The 14,956-nt window shown below is 35.8% G+C and overlaps 1 protein-coding gene across 1 annotated transcript; it reads right to left on the bottom strand.

Annotated features, from left to right (window-relative positions):
• Positions 1 to 2,119: 2,119 nt before the first annotated feature.
• On the bottom strand, positions 2,120 to 14,803 carry LOC139116735 (IQ calmodulin-binding motif-containing protein 1-like). The gene is made up of 12 exons (XM_070679361.1): positions 14,544 to 14,803; positions 13,283 to 13,445; positions 11,383 to 11,609; positions 10,420 to 10,519; positions 9,308 to 9,478; positions 8,729 to 8,837; positions 8,061 to 8,170; positions 7,430 to 7,572; positions 6,860 to 7,008; positions 6,292 to 6,423; positions 5,363 to 5,519; positions 2,120 to 4,760 (listed from the first exon to the last, which is right to left on the bottom strand). The coding sequence occupies exons 1-12, from the start codon at positions 14,644 to 14,646 to the stop codon at positions 4,558 to 4,560; spliced, it is 1,767 nt and encodes a 588-aa protein (XP_070535462.1). The 5' UTR covers positions 14,647 to 14,803; the 3' UTR covers positions 2,120 to 4,557.
• Between the last annotated feature and the right edge of the window lie 153 nt (positions 14,804 to 14,956).

Here is a 14,956-nt window from a genome sequence, read left to right as displayed (position 1 = left end):
AAAATTGATTAAATATTGTCTAACTTCTAGTTTAGAGTCTAATATTAGAATGGTTGGGCTATGGCCAATGCCGATAATGCTGTTTTATCGAACAATATTAGATCTAATTGACAGTAGAAGTGGGTTGGTTATACATGCCAGACATGCTGTTGTATTGGATAAGATTGATAATTATGACTGTACTATAATAATATCCATTTAAGAGTGCACTGATCTTGTGCTCCTGGCACTCTCTAACTTAAACATCTCAGACAAAATTCTACAATAATGAATAAAAGGCCAATGTTGTGCATTCATGCATTATTTGAAAGGGTCTATTACTTGTCCTGGAATCTTAATATCAAGGATTTGATTTGGGTGTAATGGCATCACTCTGCATTCTGCAGCAAGTATGATGTACAGTGCATTTCAATGTTATGAAATGTTTCCAGTGATCAATGATGGTGATAGCAAAGACAGTAGCATTCCAAATTTAAAATAGATGTGATCATTTATTTACAATTTCAAGATCAAGTTTCAAGTTTCTTTGTCTGGAAGGAGGTGCGGTGATACGTAGTGAAAACAACACCACACACGTCCAGCTTACTGTTCAGAACGCATCATTTGTAATGTCTTGAGCTTGAAGGGCTCCATGCTTTGTTTGCGTTAAATCTATAGTAGATGATAAGCAGCTAGCTCTTACAGTAGTTTGTGTTGAACCATTGGCGATATGGGAACTCAGGAGTTGCCAACACTGTCAGGTGTTACTATCGTCTAGTGGTAAAAAGAAATCAACTCTACAAAAGTTGAAACAATGCTGGAAGTAGGTCATGCGTAGTCAAAACAACAACACACATCCACACTCATCAAGCAGTAACTGTCCAGGACGCATCATTTATGCAGATCCGGTGGTGTTGTTGACCTCCTAGACCATGTTTCCACTTTTGCAGCACTGATTTCTTTGAGATCAATTTAGACAACAGGGGGCTCGTACTCCTTGTTTAGTTGTGTCTGTGCTTTTTTTTTTTGGTTGTCTGTGTTTGTTTATTTATTTTTAATAAAATAACAGCGAAAAGCTGTTTTGTTAATATTTGTCAATAAAGAGCAGTTTATTTATTTGTTTGTTTGTTGATATGTATTTCCGATGGTTAGGGTTAGGGTTAGGGTTAGACTTATTCACTCCCTGAATATATAGAGGGAGTGAATAAGTCTAACCCTAACCCTAACCCTAACTTAAGCCTAACCCTAACCCTAACCATTGGAAATACATATCAACAAACAAACAAACAAACAAATAAATAAACTGCTCTTTATTGACAAATATCAACAAAACAGCTTTTCGCTGTTATTTTATTAAAAATAACAAATAAACAAACACATACACACAAACAAACACAGACACAAATAAACAAGGAGTACGAGTCCCCTGTGTTTAGACATTAAGTCTAGTTCCCTTGTGAATGGTTCTATGCAGACCACTGTATTACGCTGATGCCCAGAGACATTAGTCTATGATCTATCTCAAATTACATCATACCAGTATATTGATGGTGCAAATACTACAATCTGATTGGTCAAGACGTGACAATAACCATGCTACATTTGCAATATAGCATACTTGGAACAGGCATGAGCTCTCAGCGAGAGAAAAATTCAGTTTGACGTTTCACACTGGAATTTGAATGTCATATTATGATATAAATAAATCACCTTAGTGACGGGTACACAGCCAGATTTGGACCAGTTTACTCCATATATGCACCCGCTATCACTCATGCACACGTCATGAACTGGTCAAAATCTTGTGGTATACCGTCCCTGGGAGTGGATTATTGGACTGGTTTATTGCTTACAAAATATACCTTACTGTATTGGAAAGCCATCTACGGAGTTACCAGTAATTTACAGAGCTGTAGCAGGAAGTAATGTCCTTGGTAAGTGCAGCATCTCAGTGTAATATATATATATATATATATATATATATATATATATATATATATATATATATATATATATATATATATATATATATATATATATATATATATATATATATATATATATATATATATGTCATTGGCAAGTGAGTGTGGACTATTTCATTTTATATTTAAACCAGTAATCAATACAGCAAGACAACTTTAAAAAAATGTTGGAAGTTTAATATCAAAATATTATACAATGAGACTGATTGAAAGAAATAGATTCTGAACAATTCAAAGAAATGCTGACTCTTCCATGGATTAATATCTAAATGAATCATTACTTTCATCAAGGTTTGCGGGAAATGGACGGAAATGGTGGAGACATATCAAAAGGTATATCACAGAATTTTGGCAGGAGTCCAACTGTGAAAACAAAACTTCAGTGGGTAGTGACATTTGTGAAATGCCAATACCCAATCGCAGGGGATTTATTTTTTTGTCATTAAAGTGATAGAGCATAGCCACACATTCAAGATGTGCTTATTCCCTCAAACAGAGTTACAGCCCTCTTTAAATATATGGCACCACGGCAAACTACTGCCAAATTCAATTAATCCATTTAACAGGTATAAGTATAGACTCCAAAAGCAAATTAAAAAAAATTAATGGCACAGAAATTTGTACACTTGTTATATGACATCATTTTACATTGATTCATGAATTTATTAACACAAGGTTCAAAAGTATATACAGTAAATGTAATCAAATTACCATTAAGCGTTTATGTGAGACCAAATCTTGCGCAATTATCAAAGAGTTTCAGGAGTGAAAGATGACACACTTTTAAGTGCAAAGTTCAGCACTATGAAAAGCAATGACAGCAATATGAGATTTCAGGTTGATAAAATACCAGTGACTGGCATTCAACAATCACAAATTATTAAAACACTACAATGTACACTAGCTAAGTCACAGATGACTATCATAAGTCATCATAAATAGGGAATGGCTCGGAAAAAATCTAACAAAAACCACTGATGAAGTAGAAATCAGTGATGGAGCTTGTAAGGAATGAAAGATCAGAAGTGCCAGGAATATACACATCATGTCTTGCATACCTATATATACATCATTCTCACATTACAGGTACATATATGTACATCAGGTAAATCTTAAAGCTTGGTTTTTCAGATCATCATGTTGTCAAAAGACATGAATCTTTATATTCATTTACAGCATTAACAAAAATATAGACAACATTTAGGAGCACCTGACTTTATGAACGCTTTCTGTAAACTTGTGACTTTCATTTAAGATGGTGTTTTCTTTCATAAGCCTGAAAGTTTAACATGCTTGGTATTTGTTTAAGTCAATTCTACATTTATGAAATATTACAAATCATTTTGTCATTTCCCAATATTGATGAGGATAACCTTCATTATTTTCTAGGAATCTTAAAGATTCTTGTCTTAATGACCATTTACAACAAGCCTGTTACCCATGTTTTGGTGACTGTTGGTTTAACCACTCTTTTTCAATGGTAGAGGAAGCTTTAAGACAAATTCAACGTCCAAAAACAAGAATGCAGATTGTTTCTCTTAAAAAATACTCCATGAAAAGGGACAAGTCTGAAACATAACTTACATATTTTTTGACATTTTAAAATAGACTGTTACAATATTGTATGCATTTCCTCATTTGATGCACGTACAAATATCACGTTACACAAAACAGTACAAACACCTTTAACAACAATTTGGTATGGAAACACTAAATAAGAGATCAAAGCAAAAATGAAATATTCTTATATTAGGGGAATACAGAACATAACTTACTCTTTCTTGACAGTCAACAATTCAATGTTGACGAGCAAAGGCTTACTTACATTTCCCATCTGATTCCTGTACAGTTATGGGAGATAACCCATGAACTCTATCACCTATTTCACTGTTACATATACCCTCAGCAAAGTGAAAAGGATGAAACTTGAACAAATGAACAGTTGTATTGAATGAGCATTGAACCATTCATCAGATTTACACCTGATATTTACAGACTCAGAAGTAATATGGTTCCTTCCATTTAACTTTCTCTAATGTGACACACATCATGCATTTCACTTGCAATATAGACACACATTTTCCCTGTGAGTATGTTGTAGAGAGACATACATTATGTTTTTTTCGCGTACAAGGAAACAAAACACAATGATTTTTTGAAGCATTTTACTCTCTCTGTTCTGGCCTGAGGTTGTTCACAGTGTCCCATGCCTTTGTGCTTTGTTGGACTAATATTGTTGCTTGTTGAGTATACAGCACTATTGGTGAATGCCACTGGCATGAACACATGTTACACAGTGGTACCTCTGTGGGCAAGAGCAGAAGGCTAATCCAATCAGTACTAATTTGATGTTTGGTGTCAGTTAGCAAATAAGAATCCTACATCATAAAATAGCTGTTGACCGTCTATTCTGATCTCTTTCCAGAGTATCAGTCACACCAAAGACATTTATAACCTGGAAATTTACAATCCACCAGTTAGGTAGCCTATGAAAGGGTAAATCTTGAGGGATAACTATCCTAGTTTGACCTTATATACAGAGAAATGGAGGTAAAAGAAATGTATTTTTCGATAGTTTAACGGTTGGTATTTCTTAGAAAACTTTGAAGTTGTACTCTTCTTCTTGATATATTTCATTATCTGGAAGGTCATGTTCATCAAGTTTCTTCCACCATGGTTGCTGCAGTCGCTTCACTGCCTCAAGGTGATTTTCTTTGGCTTTAGTTGCTATGGGCAACGACCTGCTCATGTAAGTGTACAGGTCTCTCTCAGTGGCATCTTTAACTTTTGGTGAATCTGCAAAAAAGATGGAAGTGGTGTTAGAGAAACCAACAGCTCTGGAAAAGGTCAGTGGAAGTGAGGTCATGTTTTGATGTGGCCATACATGTACATCTTTCTGGCAATAGGTTTTCAGTGACTTTTCTGGCACTTATACGGTACAACGGAAGGTCATCCCACATCTGTACCAAGAAGCATGGAGTGTATGGAGCGCCCTCAAACAGCAGATCCTGTGCTTCCATGTCAAAAACATGACCTATAAAATTTGGTTAAATTGAAGACAAGTGTAAACACATTTACCCATTTCCGTCATCACCATGGCACTTTAAAGTTTTGGCGTAGAATTTGACAGGGCCCTCCAGATCAAGAAATCCCTCTCAATATGGTAACGTTATGCATGTCCACACACAGTGAACATCTCTAGAACAACATTTCACTTGCAGTAGCTGTTGATTTGATTCTTTTGTAGAAACAATACTGTGAATTAGCATGCATTGTTTCATGTGTTTACATGTATACCTGGGAACTAATTATTTCATGTGAGTTGGTGAAAAAGGACTAGTGGTAGGAAAAACCTCAGAGCTTGTTTTGATTATGAGGAGCAAAAAGTTGACACATACTGATGATGAGGTCAGCATCTGATTTGAGTTGAGCTAATAATGCCTCTCTTCTCTGTTCAGATTGTCTGGTGATTCTACTCAACATCAAATGTCTTGTCAGCATTTCCTGGGCTTTGTCATGAAGTTCAGTCACCTCCTTCATGTTCTTGCATTGAGCCTTCCATAGAAAAATAAATGATGACAAAAAATTATTGTTATTTGATGTGGTTTTCATTTCATTTATGGCTTTCATATGGTCACTTTCAGAAAAATCTGGGAAAATATCAGGATGGGGGGGGGGGGATGTAATATCAGCTGAAAACATGGTTATAATATAAACACCATTTGTACCTAGATAGCATACTAATATTGCCATCAATTCTAAGAAATTTTACAGGAGTAACTCTTGTTCGTACAAACTGCTACACTGTGTGGGATTGTTGGCCGAGTGTCAATTGTAACACTTTAACCACCTCTTCGTTATACACAGATTCACTCACACCATTGGAGTTGTACCATGGCTTTGTACTTCAAAGGTAATACCAATGATGACAATGGTTTTACCTATGGTGGGACTGTTTATCTTCACCATTTTGCCATCAGACATAAGTGCATATACATTGCTTTCAATAGGGCAGTTGGACATTTATACAGTGCGGGAATACCGGCATGCTGGGATGAAAATTAGAATTCAGATGAATCTGAGATCTAGAAGATTTTGAAACATAAATCTCATATGTTAAAATGGAATTTGATGATCAGATAGAGGAAAAGGTACATTTTTACTCCGTTTGCTTGCTTAGATTCATTTATATATTATTGCAAACCAAAAAAAAATGAAAATATTCATTCTGGTGATGTACCAAAGTGGATTAGAGGAAGGTTAAAATCTATTGATTACTGATATCTATCAAACTTTATTGAAATATTAAGAGGAATGATTTTCTTACTGGCTGTTCATCTTTTCTTTTGTTGATCATTTCCTGTATCTCCACTCTTCTCTCATCTGTCAACCCTGGGGGCGCTCTCCACGCTATCACTTCATTCCTCTGAGCTTCCAGCTTATCAAGGAACTTTCGTGCCTGTGCTTGCAAGGAAACATAAATTGTGTCAATTTTGTCTGACAGGATCATTGTTCCTTGGAACAGAAAAGTAACTGAGAAGCTGTGTTGATATTGTGCACATTTTCAAAAGAGTGGATATTTTTACAGTCCTTGATAGAACACATGCTGTTGCATGCTCTGGTACAGAAAGATAAATACAGAAGTATGCAACAAGCATAAGCATTTCAATCAGTTAACCTTTCTGCTTTTTCACATTGTTGCATCCAATAGGGAAGCTGTGCTGATATTACAGATATTTTTAGAAAAAGTTGAAACTTTTGGCAACCTTTCTTTGAAGATCTTATTAAAAACTGTTGCGAATAGAACATTGCTTTGCCTAAGTTTTTAAACCAGAATAGCCTGATCAACAAAATCTAAACTACAGGGAGTAAAAAAATCTATCATCTTTACTTACAGCTCTCTGTATCATGATGGCTGCCCTCACTTGTACTGCAGTAGCTTTGGTAAGACCATACTTTTTTCTTGCAAGAACTCCTTTCCACCTTGCCTGGATCTTGATTGCAGCTTCAATCTGTGAAACCTCCAGGTATTTATTCACCTCACCTACAAACAAAAACAAACATTGTCAGCTCATGCACTTGAATTATTGCATCCTTACTTGCCTTTACTGTGACACTGGATGAAAAATATGCACTTGTCAGTCACACAGATCTTGAGTATGCACTGAAGGGACAAGTGACTCCATAGAACTTCCTCAAAACTGTGATTCAGTCGTGACTTTTAAGGCAAAATGAAGACCCATCATTTTAGAGAAATTATATCTGATTTTTGTATTTGTTTGCTCACTGTATCAGAATGTCTCATTCTTGTCTTCCCATGGTCCTTTATTGATATTCATTTCATATTTTTTAGCTAATTGCCAGCACCTACGAACTTTTAAGAATATATGGCTGCACTCCACAAGCGACTTTATTTACTTAGATGTGATATCAAAAGAATTATGGAAATATTTCCTCTGACTAACTTGGATGAAGGGCTGCTATCATGTTTAGTTGTTTCTGTCTGGTTTCTCGAATGGTTCTCCGATGAGCTACCAGCAACTGATGGTGTAACTCTCGTTGGATTCTGTCTTCCTCTAAACGACGCTGTTTGTTCTCTTGCCTTCCTCTGCAAATTTAAAATGAAATAATGTAATGAGAGAATCAGCTACTTTGTGAGTTTTTTTCTATTTAATCACTCAGTGTTGGTAAAAGCTTATTTCTTCATTGCACAATTTGACATCCCTTTAAGGGAGATTGAGTGAAAGGATGCTTCATTCATTTTTGAATGTGGTAAATTACACTGTACCATATAACAGATAAATGTGAGAACAAGTTGGATAGGATTGTGTAAAGCACCTTTCAAACCATATGATGTGTTGGCATGATACTACAGTTATGTCATGGAGCAGAATCAGCGGTGAGTTAAACTATACACTGATATCAAGTGTACACTGACATCAAGAGTGCAGAGCAAGAAAACTTAAAAATATTCTACATGTGCAACAATGGAATACTGGGAGAAGTCAGAATGATCTCTTATGACTTTCTGAATGGCTGACAGTCAAAATGAACAAATATTATATACCTGTCTCAGTTATACATTATTTGACTAACCTGAAACTTCTCTGGAATGTCTTCATAGCTTTATTGGCCTTTTTGAGTTGTTTTCTGGTTCGGAAGCTTTTCCACACAGCCTGGATGGTGGTCGCGGCTCGGTGCATTCTCTGCAACAGGTAGTGAGAAAATGAAATTAGATTATGGAGAAGAAAGGGGGACTGTTATGACAGGATGGGATGGCTAGAAAAGACTAGTAAACGGGCAGAAAAGAGGGATTTGGAAGGACAGGTGGAAGAAGGTCTGGGAAAATAACGCATTGTGGAAGTAAGGCTGGTTTGGAAAGATAGGGAATACTTGGCAATGGACAAAGGGAGACAAGTGTATCACTGCAAGGGATAAAGGGGGAACTATGGAGAGGATGGAATGAAAGAGGGGAAGTAAATAAGATGAGGAAATGAAGACTACATCGGACAAGGCAAAAGAAAAATTTGAAATGAAAGGGAATAGCAGAATGAGACTATGGATGTTAGTAATTTACCAGGTGGGAAGACAGATATAGGCAAAAGAGAAGTATGCAGCTGTGAGGGCACAAGGCTCAAAAATGAAATTTTATTTTATTTAGATAAAGGAAGTATCACACGGCTATCGAGTATGAAATACTTCAGAGAAAGATGGTACTAATTTACAAAGAGAGTGCTTACAATTAGAGAACAAATGTAGCTCACCTGCATTTCGGCTTGATGGGCTGATCCAGCATCCAACAACATCAACAATTTCTTCAAATCTCTGCCAAAACCTTTGCCTGTCCATTTACTTAAGAGTGGACGAAGACCTCTGTAATATACAAACACTAGATACATTCACATTTATGTACCTAGACATGTTCATGGCATTATGATCTATCTATCAAACAATCTACACTGGGAACCTGTACATAAACTAGGGATGATAATCACAGACAGCAAAACATGACACATAAATCTTGTCTTGCCAGTGTTGATAGGTACCGGTAAATATGAGTACAATCTGTCTGATGTTTTCATTTGCAAATTGGTATAGCTTCCTCTTTCTGTCCTTCATCAACACTGACTAGTTGATAGAGTTGAAAAGTATCATACAGTGGGCACACACCATCTCCATTTCCTGCTCTTTACAGCAGACATCCTCAAGTAAGACTAAATCCCAAGTTTATCAGATGTCTTACAATACAGCAGTCTAATTTCTGGCAATGTTGTTGGGTACATTGCTTTGTTCAAACTTTATGACTCATGTAATTATATACGAGTGATACGCAAGAAACTCACTTGTATCTTGAGTACAAAAGTTGTATCATTGGTTGGTGTACATCAGCAACTGCTAGTAAAGCTCTGGATGCAGCAGCTCCAATGTCAGCCTCTGTGAATGCCGACAACTTGTACACCAATTCATCCAGTATACTGAACACAACCTTCTCATCTAAGCTGCTCAATACTTGGCTGGAATGAATGTAAGAAACAAAAGATGAAAGATTCTGATACAGGTCGTGACTTCAACTTCCTCGAAAACATTCTAAAGAATAATGTTCTACTCACTTGGGAAACTATGTGTATGTGTTGTAGAATTTCACATAGCATTGATTAATTGTTTTGAAATTCACATGACTTGAAATTCGCATGACTGCTGTGGGGTTAGTACCATAAAAACCCTATCAATTTGACCACTCTATTAATTTGAGCACCCTATCTTTTTCTCAAAAACGTAATTTTATTTTTTATTTATTTTATTTCAGTTCAACCACCGATGGAAATTGGGACTTTCTCAATCTCTAATAATTCGACTGACCAATTATGACAAACTGGTTTGAACAATTTATTTTCTATAAAATACACAGAACAATACAATGTACAGGACAGAATGTCTGAGTCAGGACTTCAGGAAAGTCACCTTTATATGTTTCAATCATCCACGATGGTAAGTATATCACTTATGAACTGTCAAAAAAGTTGAAATCCCTAATAATTCGACCACTAAAATTATTTTGGCTTTATTAATTTTCTAATAATTTGACATTTTAAAATCATAATTATTTTTTTCTGGTAGAATTGATAGGGTTTTTACAGTATACATTAGATTTCAGTTGTCCTGAAGCAATTGTCATGTAGGCAGCAAGGTGTGTTTATACAGATATCACACAGAGTAAGCTGTCAGCAGACCACTTTGCAATGGCTACATCAATCATTTTTTCCACTTGAAATAAAGAAAATTCCTCTGCAAAGGAGTTGTGCAATCAACATCTGGTATTTCAACTATGTACAAATTGAAACTATGAGCTTCTCTCTGTCAGGACAACATTTGTGCTCACTGAATAAAGCATGGATTTCCGTCTTTCAATCAATGGCTGCTTATGTAACATGCTAGACTGTATGATGTTACTTACGTGCTTGCTCTGATCATAGACTGTACGAGATTCATCAAAGCGATAGAAGTCTCTATATCTTCTGTAATCATCATCTGCAGGAGATAATTTGACCTGAGAACTGACAGAAACATTCAGATGCTGGTAAATTACATAGTACTGGTGTTTATATTTGTGAATCTGATAAATAGGATTACAATCTCACAGCGCCTCAGTTACTGTACAGTTTTTAATCTTTCCCTTCCACAGAGGCAGATAGGTATTGTATATGTTATGTATTGTGGAGGAACTGTTGCATAGTGTATTTCACTTCACTTCACTGAGCCACATTTAGTATTAAGTTTACAAATTTAAAAGAGACAGCCATGGCCATAATATGCGCACGACACGTCGCTGTGAGAGAGACTACAACAGACTATTTAAATTGTTGACACATAGCATATAAGAAGACAGCTGCCTGTTCAAATAGTAAATTTTCCCTTCAACTTATAATTTTTAGCAGAGAGCAATCAACCTTGAGACAGCTTCAAAAAGTAGACTTCTTTCAAATCAATTGATAAAAACAGCAACGCATTATCCTGGTAGTTAACATGCAAACTTCCTCAAAGCAGTTGTTTCTGAATTTAAATTATAAAGTCCACTCCTGACCATAAAAACAGCAGTGAGACTGACAAATATTGGGATCATCCAAAGCCATATTATCACAATTCAACATTATCCCAGAGGATATATACAGTATTTGCATTCATTGATTATGAATGGCACCTTTTAACATGCACATTACAACCATCAGAAGGATTGGAGAAATATTCTTTGGATGAGCCTGTATACGAAATGAATCTTTGCCCTATTGCCACAAGATTTTGATAAACCCAACTTTTATTGAAGCAGATTGAGTGATGTATGGTGAAGGGATCAAAACATCATAGGGTAGAATACTTGACATTGAATTTATAATTTGAGTGATTTCAAAATCAAATTTACCATTTGTAGCAAGGAAGGGATGACCACCGACAAGATATTTAATTTGATCCAGGATGTCTCTGAAATTCTTGATCAGGTCATCCTTCAAAGACAGTGTGTGTTCCGGAATCTTGATGTATCTGTGTTGAATGTTTCTGGATAGGATTAATAACCTTTCTATGACATCTGGTAGGAATATCCCATAATACTCATGTGATTCTTGTGGGTCTATTCCAACAGAAGCTTGGCTGTAAGATGTCAGTGAGAAAGATGCATAAATTTAGTATTTATAATGTCAGCACAAACAAGAATGTAAATGATCAGAAAACCTCTTTCATTTCTGTTTGCAATCAGATTTCAATTTAGGTTAGACTGATCAAATGTGAATGCTTAGTACATAAATTAGACAATTGATATCTGTTAAAATGTGAAGTTTTAAATTTCCTCTTACACAACAAACCAACCTAATTTATCTTACATTGTGATAGAGGGAAGGACATGTTGATGTTAACGGTTTATTCAGAACTTCACACAGTCTGCTTTTGCCTTCCTTTGGAAAGCATATATTCCACTTGTTAAAGGCTCATAAGCTGCAACTTTTGACATTACTTTCATGACTTTATATTTTGATTAAAACTAGTTGGTAGTTCATAGAAATGTTCTTACTCAGAGATATTTCAAGTATAATTATCCGCTGAGTGGGACTGCATGGGAGGTTTCAGTAAGACAAATAATAAACGCGTGCCGCACCCAAATATGGCCGCCTCCATGCAACTACATGATAAACAGCGTGAATGGTGCATGTACACATTTGAATCTTTACAAATACACCATGGGCCAACTGACTGAAAGAACGGGAAAGGGATTCACTCCACTTTGAAAAAATTATGTTTTGCACCTAATATGGCAAGATTTTGAAAAAGGCGGGAAATTTAAAATGAAAAAAAATCTGTTCAATTTCTTGCCTATTCTGCCACAAGCAAAATTTTATTGAGACATAGTTAATGACTATATCGTTCAATTTGTAGATTACAATGGATATCTAAGGGTATTGGAAGTACCTTGAGGTTTGACGATCAAACAAGCATGAATTTAAATTTCATTTGTATCGTTTTCTACCCAAAATGAGAAAAAAGTAATTTTATGATATACCCATCTGTAACCAAGTAACATCCATACGGGTAAAATCCTCTAATAGTCTTACTTCTTAGACATTCAAAGAATTATTTATGTGATAATTAAACTATTTCCTGCTAGGCCTATCACTTCCCCGTCTGCCAAGTCAGTAAAAAGAAGTTTTGAGCCAGAACCTATATGTATACCTATTTTCACTTACTTCGCATGCTATGTTATCGCAGATTTAGTCAATAGGTATCATGTTTACAGTATCTATGTTTCCACAGGCCTTGGAGGCTTTGAATTTGAAGTCTTTTTGAAATTCACCACATGGGATATGTTATGCCTCACAAACCCCGTCTTGATCAACATTTATGTGATACCAAGGAGGAGAAGGGTACTCTTAATATATTCATATGGGGCAGTGCATTGTGGGGCAGTGCATTGTCACGGTTATTATATTGCATGTGAAGGAACATGCAAAAGGTTACAAAAACCCAGGTTTAGGTGCTATTTGGAGAAAAAGTCAATTTCAGTTTTTTCATGAACAAGTGACCAATCGGGCAGCATATACCTGTACATCTTTCTATGGGAATATCCCCATCCCTGCTCTACATTTGAAATTACTGGTTACAACAGATGAATGGACTTCTTGGACTACTTGCTTGCTCATCCATTAACTAGCAAACAATTACTCTGTATGAAATTTCAAGAATTCTCAAGATAAACTGTTTAAAGCAGTCTAACATGCATGGAAAGATGTGATTTACTTCCACAAAATGTTAATTGCAGCATCAAAACTCACCAAAGAATCTTTGCAAGGGCTGCAGCTGTGTTCCATTTCCCTGAGACCAGTGAGAAGTCTTGTTTCAATGCAATCAGTACGCTATGTAGTAATTCATACTTCCAGATATCAAGCTTGACTTTTGCTGACTTTGCTGAACCAGGAACAAGACTATCAAGAATATCTGGCAAAAAAATTATGGTAATAATTGTCAAGAAAGATATGTATGCTAAGAATTTCCCCTTTAATACTGATGCAATGTTCGTGGTGGAGCTGGAAAGTGGGCAGCATGCTATTGATTAATCTGAGATGTTGAAAGATGACAAGATGCACGTTATGAAATATGGAATTTCCTTTACCACAGCTTGATCAACACTTCTCATTGCCATCCCGTTTGGTTGTATCATCAAACTGATGCAATTTTCTGACTCTGCAAATTGATAGATTGTTACGAAATGTGCATAATATGTTATGTGTTTTTACATGGAGACTGTCTTGAGGACCATGCATGGTCACTCCACAGACGGTGGACCATGCCATCATAAACTTGTTTCTTTGATTACCCCTGTGAAATAATCACTTCAGTTGGGCAGATAATGAGCATGTGGTGAGCTGCATTATTCATACATTTCTTGACTGTGTTTTACTGGTTGAATACACCACACATTTCTTTATAAAGTGTTCTGTCAAAGAGCTCTAAGAGATTTTACTCAGGCAAAATCAATGGTCCATGCATGGATGTAACATCAATGGTCCATGTTACTGCAGCACATCATCCACTCCTAACTCACAATGACACAGTGACAGTGTCGGTGTCAACAGACAACTCATGCAAAATTATCACAAAGAATTATTAACATAAAATCTTGCATGCAGACACAATGAACTGTTTTCTAACAAATGCACTTAATAGAAATTACTTTTGGAGTTTTGTGGTTTTATGTGTTTTTCATGTTTTGCTTTGTGTTTGGTTTCTTGTGTAGTTTTCCTCCTCTCCTTGTAACCTGATTAGCCTTTTTTGTCAATAAAGTTCTTGTTTAAAAAAAAAACTTATGGAGTTTTGTGATATGGCCCTAGCCATTATTGTACTTCATGTTGTCATAGTAACTGTACACTAAATCCTGAGATCACACACGCTGCAATCATTGAACGGAGAAGGCTTTATGTCATTAGAGCTACGCTAATAACTCATTGTGCATAAATCGAATTTTATCACAGTGTAATTTTGTATTACTGTGATGTTGATAAAATACTGAATGTAAAATAAGAATGGCATAATTACTTTGTAGGCCCAACAGCAAGTTCGGTACATTTCGATCAGTCGTCTCTGTAACTTGGGTTGCCAAATCTAAAACACGCTTATCCTCAATGACGTCCGAATCCATCTTCAATTTCCTGTTCCGTTACAACATTTTACCTGATATTAATAACTTCGCTCGAGCTAAAAATGAAACAGCTGCGTGCAACGACAACTTAACGTGCAAACAGTAGCTGTTCAAACTCGTTTTGTTTTGGAATTTGAAGGCTCAAAGTGGGGGCGCTGTACACTTTTATTTTATTTTCAATCTGTCTGTTCGATTATGTGCCCATGATGATGATGATTTATTATTATTATGATGATGACGATAACGATGATGCTAAGGTTACAGGTTTAAATGTAAAATTAATTATTATTTAGGTATAATCGAGAGAAAA

This window comes from Ptychodera flava, chromosome 18 (genome assembly GCF_041260155.1).
Source record: "Ptychodera flava strain L36383 chromosome 18, AS_Pfla_20210202, whole genome shotgun sequence".
NCBI lineage: Eukaryota > Metazoa > Hemichordata > Enteropneusta > Ptychoderidae > Ptychodera > Ptychodera flava.
Note: the sequence above shows the minus strand (reverse complement) of the source record. Positions and strands in the feature narration are given on the sequence as shown.